The following is a 16,116-nucleotide window of genomic DNA, read 5'->3' as shown; positions in this document are numbered from 1 at the left end:
AACCTTATATCACCACTTTTTCTAACAATTTCATTAAATTATGTATGAAGATAAATATTTTGGTAAAATAACCTCACATGAGATACTAACTCCAAAACATATTAAAAACACAAAAGAAGCTGATGTCCTACCAAACATATCTAAATAACTACAAACTGTAACTCAACATCCACATCCAAACAAAACATAATCAAAACAAAACAAAACAAAACAAAACAAAACAAACCATGCAAGTCAGCTTTCCAAACTACCCTCCTTAATGTAGACTCACATTGATGTCCGTTGACTGTTTCCTTGACTCAGGTGAGCCCTTATAGGCAGACCAATTATCCCCTCGAAACGTCGGTGATGACACATCTGGTTTCACACTAGCTGGAGATGCCTCCTCCTCCTCCGCCTCTGCGGCTGCTGCCAAGGTTGCCACGGGCGGTGATGGTAGTGTAGGTGTTACCTTCTCGGGTTTTGGTGTCTTAGGCGTCTTCTGATACTCATGATGGTTCCCGGTTAAAAAACTTCCAACCACAATCTACACAAGAATATTATTATTTGTTAATGTTAATGTTATTATAACTTGTTACATTATCACCTATAGTAAACATTTATAGGTGTTTTAATCCTATGTAAATTTTTTTATCGAGACAAATGAAACATATATGAATATTGGTTACTAATAAGCGGTAACTTTTTTCCACTTAACTTGAAGTTTGAAGTAATGGTGAAGAAAATATGTTCACTAAATAACAAACCAAGTTTCAAAATTTTTAAATTTAAGTGAAACAAAATAATCACTAAAGAGTAACCAAGATTCATATATTTAATAAAACCGTTTTACTTTATAGAAAATGCATACGATTGGAACACCTGATGAAAGTTGGGTGACTTTAGTGGGACATTTAGGAAACCTGATTACTATTGTATAAAGTTACCCCTAAAAAGTACCTGCACAGGGCTAGCGGCTACTAGCAGGCCAGAAACAGAGCCTCCCACCACACGCCCGTCCGGGCTAGCCAAAGAAACGGTCATTCCTCCGGATCGGTTTCTTATTCCTCCACTCTCGGATGGCATAAACGAACCAGCTAACGAAAGTATCTCAAATCGGCCCTGAAAAGGCGAAAACCAATAGAATATAAAATATCATTCAATCCATTATAATTTATATATCATAGTATATATATATTTTTTATAAAATATAAAATTATGTATGGTACCTCGTACGTCAATGTACCACCAGAAGAATTGGGTTGCCGAAGCGTGACACTTGAAATGACACCATTTGCGGATAAAATGCATATTGAGCGAGGTCCTTGTTGAGAGAATGATATAACTTTCATCGTCACGTCCTAACAAAACATTTATAAAAAGTTTAAATTAAATTTCAAGTTATATACACGTCGCATAATTAAAATAACAGGACTTATAAGTTTACCTCCCCGGCATTTACATTGATGATATGAGGTGTGAAATTAGCCCCAACCGATGAAAACAAGTCTCCTATGTCAAAGACAGCATATGTCATTAAGCCATAGTAATTAATCGATCGATCTACTAATAAAATCACATACAATTATTATCACCAAGCGTCATGATGTCAATAGTATTATGTATATTAAATCATCAGGCAGACATAAAGATAGAAGAATAATAGAGATTGTAGACAGATGATGATATTGAAATCGAGTTAGGGTCGATTTTCGACGCAATTGGGTATTGATGTTACATTCGTGTCGGGTCCAAACCATAACAGAACCAAGAATCTTGATTATTAAAAAGACACAACTTTGCAACAAAATTTTCTACACTATTGCAACTTAAAACATGACTACTTTCAACCAACCACCAAACCCCACAAGATAATAAAAGGCAAAGTCTTGATCTTTACATCTTTACAAGCTTAGCTAAATATAGATTAATCACTTCTCAATTTGACCCAATTCACATACACACACACACATAGATTCCAAAAATATGGAACCAAGATTCTTAAAAAACACAAACTTGAAGACAAACAACAAAGGAACTATCTAAATCCATGGCTGGGGGTTATCTTGGTCCCACACCCACATCACAATAGTTAGAATTTAGAAAGTTAAATTTTAACATCATAAATTAAAATCTTGAAAATATAAAAGAAAAAAAAATAATAATTCATTTTTATCAAGAAAAAAAAAATGACCCAGGTTCGATCCCCACATACAATACTTTGAAAGGACATAGGTGGCTCAACGAATGAAGAAAGACCGGAATCTTTGTGATATCTGGTTCAATCCTAAGGGTGTCAGGGTTTTACCATGACCTGGTGGGCTTTGTTTCCCCAAAAGTGGAGATCACTTGGACCAGCTGGCGAAGCTTGGATGAGAACGTCGACGGAAAAAAAACATCATAAACAAGGGGGGACCGGGCTAAGATTTTTGGTCAAAAACAGGTAAATTTACATTACGTTTAAAAATATCCGGCAAAAAAAACGGGTAAATTTACACGTAAAAAACAGCCCCCTTGGCGGTGGCCTTTTGCCACTGGGTTGCCCCGTACGGATTACGGAATACCCACACAATTCTCTGTTTGTTGGTCGTTTAAAAAAATCAAGTAAATAATAATATAATATTATTACCTAAACTTTCCACACCCATCTTTGGAGACTGTTTTCCGGCGGACGGTAGCCGGACTTTGCCTCTTTTTCCGGCGGAGAAGTCGATCACCGGCGAAGTTCCGGCGGCTGATGAAATGGGTTTAGGAGATAATAAAGCAGCTTGTGTGACTGACCCATCTGGCCCATACTTTCTTGGCCGGCCTCTTTTCTTCTTCATGGACACTGGTGTCACATTTAACGGCTGAGTGGGACCCACTTGGGTGGCCACCGGTGGTTCAGTCCTCGGAGATATGTGGTAGTCCGACGGAGCATCGGAGGACACCACCGTAACACCACTAGTGTTAATAATCTCTTCTCTGTTACCTTCCATTAATGAATGATAATATTATTATTATTGTTGTTATTGTTATTATTATGAAAGTTGATGGTGTTGAGAAATAATATATATAACATAAACCAATGATCAAGTTTTTTTGAAAAATGAAAAATGAGAGATGTTTATAAGGCTATTTTGGGTTGATAAATGATGACTTTAAAAGCAAAAAATTAGTAAAAATGGGAAAATTAATAATTTAATGTTGGGTATTTAATTATTATCAATATTAAAAAAGTTGGAGAAGTTATGTATTTTAGTTAAGAAAAAAGTTGGAGTCCGATGAAAATAAAATATATTGAATATTTGGAAAAAGGTGAAATTGGTAGTCAAGCTTTTCTTTTAAGAAGATTTATTTTAATAAATTGAATTTTTAATGTGTATATATATATATATATGGTTATTTAAATAATGCATAAATGATGTATATAAAAATAATATATTGTAATAATTATGCATTAAACTCAATAGGTATGTTTTATTGCAATTAATTATCATTATCATAAAAATATAAACAAATATTAATAGTTACTACAATAGATATATATGGAATTATAATATTAAAAAATAATGATTATTTTAGCATTTACGTCGATCTTTGTAATTAATTTTTAATGGTATTATTTTCTTTTCTTTTTTCGTTGGTGGAAGACCAAAATTGTTTGGACCACATACTAAATTATATAGCATGTGATATAATTATTTAATAGGTTGTTAAGTATCTTAAATTCATAAAAGTTTAATAACCAAATATTTAAAACCAAAAATTGTTTGGACCAAAATTGTGGATAGACTTCACCACTTTGTCATCTATATCATGTTTCCATGTGATATTCTTTTTTTTGAAATTCTCCATTGTTAGATCATTGAATTTAGTGTTGAGATTCCTCATGGAAACTTGAACTTTGGCTTTTCTTTTCTCTTGCCTTAATAAAAAGAAAGTTTAAACACATAGGAATTTTATAATACCATTAAATTTCATTGATAATAACTTACTTGAACTAATAATCTTAAATCGTTCATATTTTTCCGCTGGTACCTCTGAAATTGGTATCAGAGCCACGCAAATTTCTTTCGCGGGGGCTCTAGCCGATGAATTTAATATACATGAATACGATTTTAATAACTTAATATACTTATATTTTAATTTTATGAATAATACTTTTATAATGCAAACAGAAGAAATTAGTCAAACTTTTAATTTAGATTATGATTTTGATGAAGATTATATTTCAGATGAAGACTTTAATTTTAGTGGATATGAATTCACTAATTCCGAATACTATTATGATGATACTGATTGGCAATACCCTTCACCGTAATGGAAAATAATAGTTTTAATAAACTAAAAGAAACAGAAAACTCTTTAAAAATAGATAGAGATATGATAGAATTACAAAAAACAATTATATTTTATGGAGATAAAATAATTTTTAAATTATATACGATTATAGATTTATTAGAAGCGGCGTTCCCAAATAGAAAAAACAAAATAACCCCAAATAGATTTCAGGAACCTTTAGTTATCTTTATCTCATGATAGAAAAAACAAAATAACCCCAAATAGTTCCCAAATAGAAAACTCTTTTTGGTCTTCTGGATTATATCTCATGGGCTTTATTCTTATTTCCTTATCTTTATCTTTCATTTCTAATTTTGCTGTTTTATGATTTTTATTCCAAAATTGTAATGGATTATCTGTATAACATTGTTTAAGCTTATGCTTTATATTTCAATATGGATATCTAAATTTCTTAGATTTACTTGATAGTCTAATGGTTTTTCTGGGTAACATTGTAAAATCGGGATTCCTTTTTCAAGTTTTGGGTTTGGTTTGTAGCCTATATCACCACGCTTGCTGACGCGTTTTGTAAAATTAATTGGAAATTTTCTTCCGTATGCATTTTTTATTCTTTTAACAACTATTAAGTGGTGGCATGGTGTTTTTAATATTATTTGATATGCTATTATATCAAAAGTTATCTTATTAAATCTTTCTAAAAAATCACTTCCTAATAATACGTCTGATCCTGAATCATAAAAGTAGAATGAAGGACATTTAACTAGATATGATCCTAACAATATTATTGGATTTCTTATTCCTCTTCTTAAAGAGACTATATCCTTAGAAAAACTAATACCATTACAAGGTGTTAAATCCTCATTGTATTATTCTGGAAAGCATTCTGATTTACAAATACTTAATCCTGAACCACTATCTATGTAAGCTGCGAAATACTCGGCTTTATAATCTTTATAAGTGATTCCTATTGGAATATAAATACTTCTAGAGCTTGTCATTTTGGTATATATATTAGTTTATCATATCGTGTTATTTTTAACCCGTAGGAGGTTATCTGATATGGTTTAACATTTTCTAAAAATGTCAATCCTAACATAATTTCTAATGTGTCGTTTTCATCCTCATTACTTATTAGTAATCTTAATGGAATTTTTTCATCTCCAAATTTTATCATAGTTTCCACAGCTTCATTAATCTCATGTAGTTCACCATTAAAATTAGTATACTGGTGAGGTTCGTCTAATGGATATTTTTGTAAATTCTTACAAAGTTTGAAATTTATATAGTTTCCATTTGCACCTGTATCTATTAAAATGTTTACATGAGAATATTTATTTCCATTAAAGTATTCTCCTTGTATTTTGTAATTTTTTATAGTATCTTCTTTTGCTTTAATTATGTCAGAGAATCTATTAGAATTTGTATCTCTTATTAAATGGTTACTAATTACACTTTTATTAGAAAATGATAATCTAGAAGAAACATTATTAGATAATAATAACGGTTTATCTTGTAAATCAAGACTTAATGGTCTTGAATCTATTTCTTCTATTTTAGGTAAGGTATGCGTTTGTATCTGACACACATCATTAAATAAAAAAGGAAAATCTATTGTGTCTTTTATACTAAAACAATCGGAATGATGAGTATTCGATATTGAATAAGAGATAGCATATGTAATAGAATATGGCCTGTTTTGTTGTTTAAAGAAATATTTTCTTTTAAAATCTTGTAATAAACTTAACGTTTTATCAAAATCCTTGTCTTGAATATGATAGGAAATTCTTGGATAAATATTAAATTTAAGTTTTCCATATTGTAAATTTCCTCTTAATATTCCAAGACACGCTTCTTCTCTATTTTGGATCCTATTGTCCATGATTGCTAATTCCATAGGAGTATCTATACCTTATTTAAATGTGGATTTTATTATTATTTGGATGGCTCCAACGTGAACCCATCCTAAAGTATTTCTTATTTCTGGTCTTACCTTTTGTATTTTTTCTTGAATATCCTTTTTAGATAATAAAGGTATCATAACTTTATTGGATGTTATATTAATATCTAGAGCCCTTTCTTGAATGTTTAATCCATAATATAAATGATGATCTCTAGGTTTTATTCCTAATCTTTGTAAAGTATTCAATTTAAATCCTGAATAGTTTGATAACGAAAAATTTTCATGTTGTATTTGCTTAAGCTTTTTCTTATCTATTAAAATTTCTTGTTTATATTCTCCTAACTATTCATTTTGACAATCGATTATGTTATTATTTATTTTACTACTAGAGGCTGTATCCAATCTATTCATCTTCAGATGACGTATATTCTGTTTCAGTTAAAATAAATATACCTTCATCAGAGTCTATTTATTGAAAATCATTTATTGGTATAAAATCTCCTTCTTCGATCATTTTTCCTATATCCTCGTCTATTTCAAATATTTTAAGATTCTTTTTAAACTTTTTTGGACATTCATTTGCATAATGACCTTTTTTATGACAGAAATAACATTTACATTCCTTAGGACCTCGTTTTCTTTTATAAGTAGGCTTAAACGTCTTCTTATATCCCTTTCTCTTATAGTATTTTGTTTTACGCTTTTTAAAATATCTTTTTCTAAAATGAGTTCTTTTCTTATATTTTCTTTTTATCTTTCCATAATAATATGAACTATCACATCCAATCATTAAAGGCATTTTTGGACTACTACAACATAAAGATATTTTTCTTTTTAATCCCTTGCTTAATTTAGCTAATATAGCATCTCCGCACCATTCACTTAATTTATCTCTAACATGAGTTATTCTTTTTCCTAACGTATCAGCTGTTCCTGGATTATAAGTTTTTATTAATCTTTGTCCCCAAGGGTCTGGTATTTTTGCAAAAAATAATGCTAAATAACTATTCATATCCGGTACTTGATTATATATATGGTAATAATAATCTTGAAATACACAAATATATCTATCTATTTCACATATGTCACATAATTGTAATCTTATTAAGGCTGTTGAGTATTTTTCGATAGTTGCTGGGTCTTTTATAATATTTCCTTCTCCACAAAATTCTAACCTAAAGGCTTCCACTGCTCTTGTTATTATGTTTGCTATTATTTCATCTTGTTCAAATATTGTTCTTTTTATATCTAAAGGTAAATTTTGCCAATATCTTAAAGCACTATTTATTAAAGTTCTTTCTAAGAATCCTTGAAGTGTTTCAATATCCATTCTATTAACAGACGCTGCTATTCTTAAAGCTGTTTCCCATTTATCTATTGCTTCTTCCGTATTTTTTATACAATCTACGTCTAAATATATTCCAAAGGGATTAATCGGTTCATTTTTCATATTCTGGTATGGTTTATAATTATCTTCATTTTTTATTGTTGATTTTACAGCAGCATATCCTTGTGCTGACCTACGGGTTTCATCTCTTATTGGAATTTTAGGATTTGTACTTGAGCTTGTTTGTTCAGTATCATTAATATTAAAGTTTTCCTCATTAGCCTTTATATTTATAAAATTATCATTTAATTCCATATCCCCTATCTTTGTTATTAAATTTTCTATTTCAGGAGATACGTAAACTTCGCTTTCAGAGTCGTCTGAGCTCATTTCTAATTTCTTTTATATTCTTTAGGAATTTTCATATTTTGTAAAAGTTGAACTAAAGGTTCCTGAAATCTATTTGGGGTTATTTTGTTTTTTCTATTTGGGAACGCCGCTTCTAATAAATCTATAATCGTATCTAATTTAAAAATTATTTTATCTCCATAAAATATAATTGTTTTTTGTAATTCTATCATATCTCTATCTATTTTTAAAGAGTTTTCTGTTTCTTTTAGTTTATTAAAACTATTATTTTCCATTACGGTGAAGGGTATTGCCAATCAGTATCATCATAATAGTATTCGGAATTAGTGAATTCATATCCACTAAAATTAAAGTCTTCATCTGAAATATAATCTTCATCAAAATCATAATCTGAATTAAAAGTTTGACTAATTTCTTCTGTTTGCATTATAAAAGCATTATTCATAAAATTAAAATCTAAGTATATTAAGTTATTAAAATCGTATTCATGTATATTAAATTCATCGGCTAGAGCCCCCGCGAAAGAAATTTGCGTGGCTCTGATACCAATTTCAGAGGTACCAGCGGAAAAATATGAACGATTTAAGATTATTAGTTCAAGTAAGTTATTATCCATGAAATAAAAAGAAAGTTTAATAAACTGGACTAGAAAGTTTCTTTTCTATAAATATATCAAGATGTTTTAAATGATTATTGATATTATCAGATAATATTAAAATGTTATCAATATAAACAAAAATAAAATCGTAATTTTTGAATATAGTATCCATTTTTCTTTGAAAAATCTGTGGTGCATTTTTTAATCCAAAAGGCATCTCAAGCCATTCATACTGACCTTGAGGGGTGGAGAATGCAGTATAACTAATACTATCAGGATGCATTTTTATTTGCCAAAATCCACTTTTACAATCAAACTTAGAAATTGTTTGGATTAAACATTCAAGAAATTGTAATTGTTTGGATCCACTTTTACAATCCTTTTTATTAAACTTTCTTTTTGTTGAATACCTTTATTAATTGTAATAAAGGTACACTTTTACAATTAATTTTTATCTTTTTAATCCAAAAGGCATCACAAGGTATTCTTTTTATTGAATACCTTGAGGGGTAAGTTTGATTAAAAATTTTTAATGAAACTTGAACAAGGACAAATATTGAATACGTCGATCTTTGTAATTAATTTTTAATGGTATTATTTTCTTTTCTTTTTTCGTTGGTGGAAGACCAAAATTGTTTGGACCACATACTAAATTATATAGCATGTGATTTAATTATTTAATAGGTTGTTAAGTATCTTAAATTCATAAAAGTTTAATAACCAAATATTTAAAACCAAAAACATTAACACTTCATATTTTATGGTATGTAATTTAATTTTTATATTTCAAATCATAAATTAAAATGATACCTATCAGTAATTTGGTTTAATGATAAAGATGTATAATTGTTAATTAAAAAGTTATGACTCCAGTCTTATTTGAAATATGATAAAAATATCAATAGTTAAAAAAAGACTCACAGTAAATAATTTACATTTGTATGTTACATTTACTAGGCTACCGGGAATAATCCATATCACACCCCGACCAATGAAGTCGGAAACGTCGAGGCGCGACATGATTGCTCATTGCACAATGATACTATAAAGTTACAATATTTAAACAACTCATTTAAATCCATATGATCATAAATAACACAACAATTGTTCATACAAAATGCCAAATAGATAGATAAACAAATAACTTGTTCTTTTATTTTCTAATATCCTAAAGCCAAGATAATAAGTTTCTTCAAGTAATCCAATCAAGCTAACATCAAACCTGTAACATTGCATAAAATAGAGTTTGTCAACACGAAGGTTGGTGAGCAATTTTCATAGTTTTGGACAATAAGTATATAGTATGAAATCCACAACTAGTATATGAAAACAATAAATAATAGTAACAATTTAGATAATAAAACCGTCAATAAGAATACATTAACGAACCGTCAATAAGAATACATTGACGACAATAATGAAATCGTCAATAATAATACATTGACGACACCTTTCTATATGGGGATACCATATATACTCGGAATTAACGTATGATCATACTTTGATGAGGCTACCCGCCTTAGCATTCAAGAGGCTACCCGCCTTAGCATTCAAGAATTTGAACATAATCATGTAAAGCATATAACACCAAATCGAGCATTTATTTAAGTAAACATATACAATACGTGTTGTGGTTTAAGACTCAAGTATAAATCATTTGAATTTGAATAAGTATGCAATACCACCCCCAAAATGAAAGATGGAAAACGGTGGATGAAAAAGTACTCACATTAACAAGTAACTTGAAACATAGTGTCGTGAATAATCGGAGAGATTGGTTTAACGAGCAAGACCTATATTAAACGGGTCTTTTGTTAGTAGGTAGTCTTGGAAGGGTTTAAAATAAAATACATGACAAATAAAGTAAATAAATAAAGTTTAGGATTTAAAATGTAAATATTTGAGAAATTAAATAAACGAGTTTTGTAAAATAAGTTTACTCGAAACCGGGTCTCGGTATTCTATTCATTAGTTTTTTTCTTTTTTTTACTCAACCTATTTTAAGTAATAATGTGGGTTAAATGCGATATTGCAAAACCCTTGGTTATAAGAATACCAAAACGAGGTTTAAACGAGTGTTCGGGTTTGTCGGTTCGAGACTTGATAATTAACTTAACCAAGCTCATAGTTAACTTCTCAAAATAATAAATGTTATGAGATAACTCAATAAAATCAAAATAGACTTAACCAAGTATGTAGTTCTATTGTGAATAACCTTAACGTTCGTTAAGCGAGTATACGACCTTATCGGTTCGAACTTGTTATAAGATCAAGTTGGTTACCGACATGCCAAGTATGTTTAGAAATTAACTAAAATTGATTTAAAATATAATCTTGAAGAAAAATATGAGTTTTGGTGGCTAAAAACACACTTGTGTGTCTTAAGCGAGTGAACTCGGTTTAGTTCGGTTTTTGGTTCGGTCCTTGACTCTGAATAAGACCGAGGATGGTTACCACATACCCAATTACCATGGAACTTGTAAAATAACTTATAAATAATAATACTCAAGTTTTACATTCAAAAAGTTAACAATAAAGCTTTTAAACAAAAGTTTGGTTTTTGGTTCGGTCCTTGACTCGGAATAAGACCGAGGATGGTTACCACATACCCAATTACCATGGAACTTTTAAAATAACTTATAAATAATAATACTCAAGTTTTACATTCAAAAAGTTAACAATAATGCTTTTAAACAAAAGTTCGGTTTTTGGTTCGGTTCTCAACTCGGGATGAAACCGAGGCTAGTCACCACATACCCAATACCATGGAACTTGACAAATATGAACAATAAACTAAAATATGTAGAAGTTAAGCAAGTATAACAAGTTATATGGTTAGATTTGTTAAATATATAAACAAGGACTACAAAGTCCTCCATGTAACCTTGCCTTACTAGCCCGACATTTCAACCGGCCGAGACCGGAGAAATGAAAGACCGAAGGTAAACAAGGAGTGTATATTATATATATGTTGTAACATCAAGCTTTAAGTATTGAGAAGTTAGTTAAAATGAAAGATTAGCTCATGAAGAACAACCTTAGAATTCAAGAATTTGAGAGAGAAATGAAGAAATGAGCAAGCACAAATGAAGAAGATGGGTGTGTGTATATAGGGTAAGTTGAATGGGTCTTTCATAAAGGATGTTTCATGAAAATGGGTTGGTTATAGACCCAAGAAAGCACAAACTACAAATGGGTCCTTCAAGTCTCCATTTTGGTAGTTTTAGTCTCTAGAGTTCGTTTTGAGCGTTTTTCGGGGAATTTTAAGAACCGAAAAGGGTGTTTTTTTTTATCCAACAACTATAAAACAAATATTTAACATACAATTCATCATTTTGATAATATCGAAAGGTTCGGGATACAAAACGGGTCGGGTTTACATTAAGAATACAAGTATAAAATAACCCGAAATTGACAAATGTCACAATCCATTTGAGCACCACTAGTGGAGCTGAAGTGGTATCAATGGGCTCACGTGAACACTGTGTCCGCAACCCCTAGGCCTGAGCCTGTAAATGAACCAAACGTCCGTTAAATCGTTTGATGGTAACTTCGTTTATGTCTATTTATTTAATAAATGAACGACCATGAAAAAAAAATCGATCTAGTAAATTTAACGAACGAACACAAACAGAGGTCGTCTTCATTCAAAAGTGATGGATAAGTTGTACATAATCACTCAAAATCTTCTTTTAAAAATATATACTCAAACATGAATAAACTAACGGTGTCACAACGGTACGGAGTAGCCGCAAGCGAATCTACTCACTATAGAAAACTAAGAGAAAGCCCAAAAACATCGTTGTAATATAGCCAAAATAGTCAAAATGTATCCGGTTCAATGTTGATGTGGTCGGTTCGATTACAACACCTGAACTTGAAATGGTTTTTTCAGTTAATTTGATTTCGATTTGTTTAATTCAATTTTATGCTCACCCGTACACGTGGACCAACCATATTGGTCTTTGAAATGTTTTTAAACTTCTTCAGGAGGAAAAAGACAGAAAAATTGTCTTTATTATACGCACACAAAGGTGTATGATTCATAAGAAGTGTATGAAACCACAACCCAAGTATGTGATTGATGTGGTGTGGGAGTGGTATGAAAAGTTGTTAGTTTTTCAAAAGAGTTTTTCTTCACACAAAAGTCGAGTTTTAAATTTATAAAATTATTTTTATCTTAACTAAACCACAAAAAAATAGGCAAGTGTACTGATGTTTGAAATAGTTTAATATTTATTAACTAAATTAACTAAAAATAAACACTAAGTAATACTCTAGACTCTCTAAAACTCGACTAAACTACTAACCGGCAAGTGAACCGATCGACTCTAGTAAAGCTAAGTAAGTCCGGATATCGAACCCATGAGACTCTCTAAATTACGTTTATTAGCTAATTAGACTCGACTACAAACACGACTTATTAATTTATATTTGTTTGGGGGATTTTTAATTAAAATACTAATTTAATACTATAATTAAAAACTAATTAAGAAAACAAACAATTTAAACGAAAGCAAAGTTTGTTTATGAAAATAAGATGATGATGAGAAAACTACCTAAGCTAGAATCCCCTAAATTTCAGTAATGAATTGACTCGGGAAAATATTTAGTTATGGACTGGGATCGTAAAATAGACACTTATAAGAAAACCCGAACAAGACCCCTGACCCTTCTCAAGAGAAACCTATGGATTTCTAACAAGTTTTAACGCACACCAGTATTAAAAATCAAGTTCGCTTACAGTCACCCAATTGTTTATAATTTAGTTCCTTTATACGAAATCCTACCTTACAGCGCGAAAATCAAAGGCAATTTACTATACTTAATTGATTTGATAAACAATAATAAATAATCAACCCTAGACGGACTCCTTACGAAGAACTAAATCTAGCAGGATTAAATAGTAAAGACTTATCAATAACCTAGCACTTTACAGATTTTTGGTTAGCAGCACACTTATGTTTATTTGACAATATTATTCCTATGATCTTATCATGACATAAATCATAAAATAATCAAGAACACAAAGTAATTGACCTAATAGCAATCCTATCATATGACAAACATTAATCAAGGAAAACTATGGAATAAAACTCATCAAACAATCCTAAGTATCCATATGCATCAATCAATTATAGATAAATCTTTTACTAAACCATAAAAACCATAACTTAAATTAATCCTAAAGTCAAATCAAAACATCAAAGTAAGTTCATCATAACCTAGGCAGTTCATGCAATTTAGCCTAGCATCTTAGGTTTAAGCAAATCAAACAAACAAGAATTCATGGCGATAAAATAATGAAAATGAAAGAAATAACAGATAAAACCCGTGTTCTTCGCCTTCAACTACGCGCAACACCAGCTGATTCTTCGACTCCAAAGCTGCCGGAAACTGCTCTTGGTTGCCTCAGAACTCACCAAATTCATCTGGACTTCAAGGTATGATTAATGGTCAGTTTAGGGGTCTTTTTATAGGCAACAAGGGTCCAAAAATAGGTTAAGACGGTTAAGCATGGAAGATTCTGGAGACTGGGCACTGCCGCCACCACGCCGCGCTGCGCGGCGGGCTCCCCCTCCCCCGTCGCGTGGTGCTCCGGCCTAGGGGGGGTCTGATTCATCCTGCTGGTCCGGTTCACTCCTGGTTCGGTCCGGTTCGTTTCCTGACGCGTCGATTCTCCGGTTCTGCTTGTTTTTGCTAGTTTTTTCGCTTTCTTTTCACCGGAATAAAAACCCAAACCCTAAAACATAAAACTAAGTTAGTAGTATACAAATCTTATGAGAAAACGCATAAAACTAATAAAATAATAAATAAAATGTACACGGGATTAATGTATAATAAACGTTATATCATGTACCGTAACATTCGTTACTTTTCAAACCCGACCCATTTCGGTATTTCGGTTTTGATTATATATATATATATATGTTATTAATTAATTATCGTTGCACGTTTCTATGTGGCAATCGTCATTTTTGGTATATATATTCGTATTCGTATTCGTTAAACCGAATCGTCTCGTCGTTTCATTGCATTCGTGTTTAATTTTCATCGTTAATATAATATTCACGAGGATTTAAGTTATTGTTCGTTCATTTCCCTTTTCATTTTGATTGATTATCGAACTTCAGAGATTTTAAAGTCTTTATTTAAACGAGTTACAAACTATGCGGTATAATACCAAAATATTCAAAAATCATAACATTTATTACATTTTCTTTATGCATTCCAAAGCTCGAGATCCAGTTTGTAAATTATATTATAATTTCTAATCTTTAAAACATCTTTAATACAGTTCATGGTGCAATTTTCAATACTAATATGAAGCTTGAAGAGCTGATAGTGTAATTATGTTTAAATAATATTATTATTTAATAAAAACATCACCCACCCTACTACCCTCATTTTTCCGATCGGCCATCTCCGGCGACGTCCAAGGTTTTTCGGTAAGCTAATAAACACACCCAAAACGCGTTTAATCTCCAAATAAAAGCCTGTAAACTCTTTATCCATTAACAACAATCTTTAAACATCGTTTAAAACCACCTAATAACGACCTTTAATGGCCGATTTAAAACCATAACCGGCCGGGATATTATTGAAATAGCAATAACGATCATTTAACTCAAAACGTTCAAATTAATCCTATAAATAACATCTAAACAATCGTCTAAGCCTGTTACGACCATATTTTTGACATAAAACACTCTATATATTTCGAATTAAATCCGCCAAAGTTTGTCTTCCGGCGATCATGGTTCTCAATCAATTCATAACATCCACAGGTAATATATACATGATTTTGAATCGTTTTTCTGTGATTAACAAAACCCCTAAACTTTTTTGAGCAAACATGGAACCATTTGTGAGAATTAAATCTAGGGTTTTGATGAAAGTGATGAACATGGGTATTAATTTATATAAATTTGTTTCTGTTTTTGTATCAACAAGCAATTTAGCTCAACTGGTTAACTCACATGTGTGATGTGTGTGACCTGGATCAGGTATTTAATTTTTTTATTTTTTTAAAAAAGGCCATTTATTATATATTTTAACCAAACAAATTTGTTAAAAACAAATATAAATTAAATAAAATCATAAAATTATTTATAGACTAATTTTTTATCAATTATCATCTAAAAACTAATTTTCATCCGTCAAGTTCTTGAAACCCGTTAATATTATGACATTAATTTTCATTTTCTTTATCCCTGTCGTGGGGGATCTGGATTGTTACGACCATTGTTCATCTTCTGTGGGGGATTATTATTATTATTGAGAGTAGCATTACCGTTCAACGGGGGAGTATTATTCGTGATTGTATTAGTATTTATTGGGGAAGTATTTGTACTTGTATTAATATTTGGCGGGGGAATAGTATTCGCGACCGTATGAGTGTTTGTTTATAAAACATTAAAACTATTGTGAACGAGATAAAATCATGTCGTAAAATTCGGGCTTCGTAAATAACATAATTCTCATAATTAGTGTCAAGATATTTATCAAATAATATTAAAATAATATAAATCGTTAACCTAGCAATGGTCCCACCTTTTAACTATTTCTGTATCACTAGTCATCCGTTAAAAAGACCCTAAAAGGTTTGAAACTATGGAAAAAATATAACGACGTTAAGTATTTTTTAACGGAGGACCA

At 30.6% G+C, this 16,116-nt stretch overlaps 1 protein-coding gene across 1 annotated transcript; it reads right to left on the bottom strand.

The window, feature by feature from the left end:
* Positions 1 to 213: 213 nt before the first annotated feature.
* LOC143628393 (AT-hook motif nuclear-localized protein 1-like) lies at positions 214 to 2,973 on the bottom strand. Its single transcript, XM_077098007.1, has 5 exons — positions 2,609 to 2,973; positions 1,427 to 1,491; positions 1,209 to 1,340; positions 940 to 1,101; positions 214 to 526 (listed from the first exon to the last, which is right to left on the bottom strand). Exons 1-5 carry the CDS (start codon positions 2,955 to 2,957, stop codon positions 257 to 259), a joined length of 978 nt encoding a protein of 325 aa, XP_076954122.1. The 5' UTR covers positions 2,958 to 2,973; the 3' UTR covers positions 214 to 256.
* Between the last annotated feature and the right edge of the window lie 13,143 nt (positions 2,974 to 16,116).

Source organism: Bidens hawaiensis, unplaced genomic scaffold (genome assembly GCF_021521415.1).
Source record: "Bidens hawaiensis isolate Kalapana, Puna unplaced genomic scaffold, B.hawaiensis_p1.1 tig00004970_1, whole genome shotgun sequence".
In the NCBI taxonomy this organism is placed as follows: Eukaryota; Viridiplantae; Streptophyta; class Magnoliopsida; order Asterales; family Asteraceae; genus Bidens; species Bidens hawaiensis.
Note: the sequence above shows the minus strand (reverse complement) of the source record. Positions and strands in the feature narration are given on the sequence as shown.

What these genes read in the sequence shown, in the direction of transcription:
- LOC143628393 (XM_077098007.1), bottom strand. Translation starts at nt 2,957, where the DNA reads ATGGAAGGTAACAGAGAAGAGATTATTAACACTAGTGGTGTTACGGTG. An exon ending in TCAATGTAAATGCCGGGGAG is followed by an intron (nt 1,341 to 1,426) that starts GTAAACTTATAA and finishes ATGTTTTGTTAG; the next exon opens with GACGTGACGATGAAAGTTAT. An exon ending in GTGGTACATTGACGTACGAG is followed by an intron (nt 1,102 to 1,208) that starts GTACCATACATA and finishes TCGCCTTTTCAG; the next exon opens with GGCCGATTTGAGATACTTTC.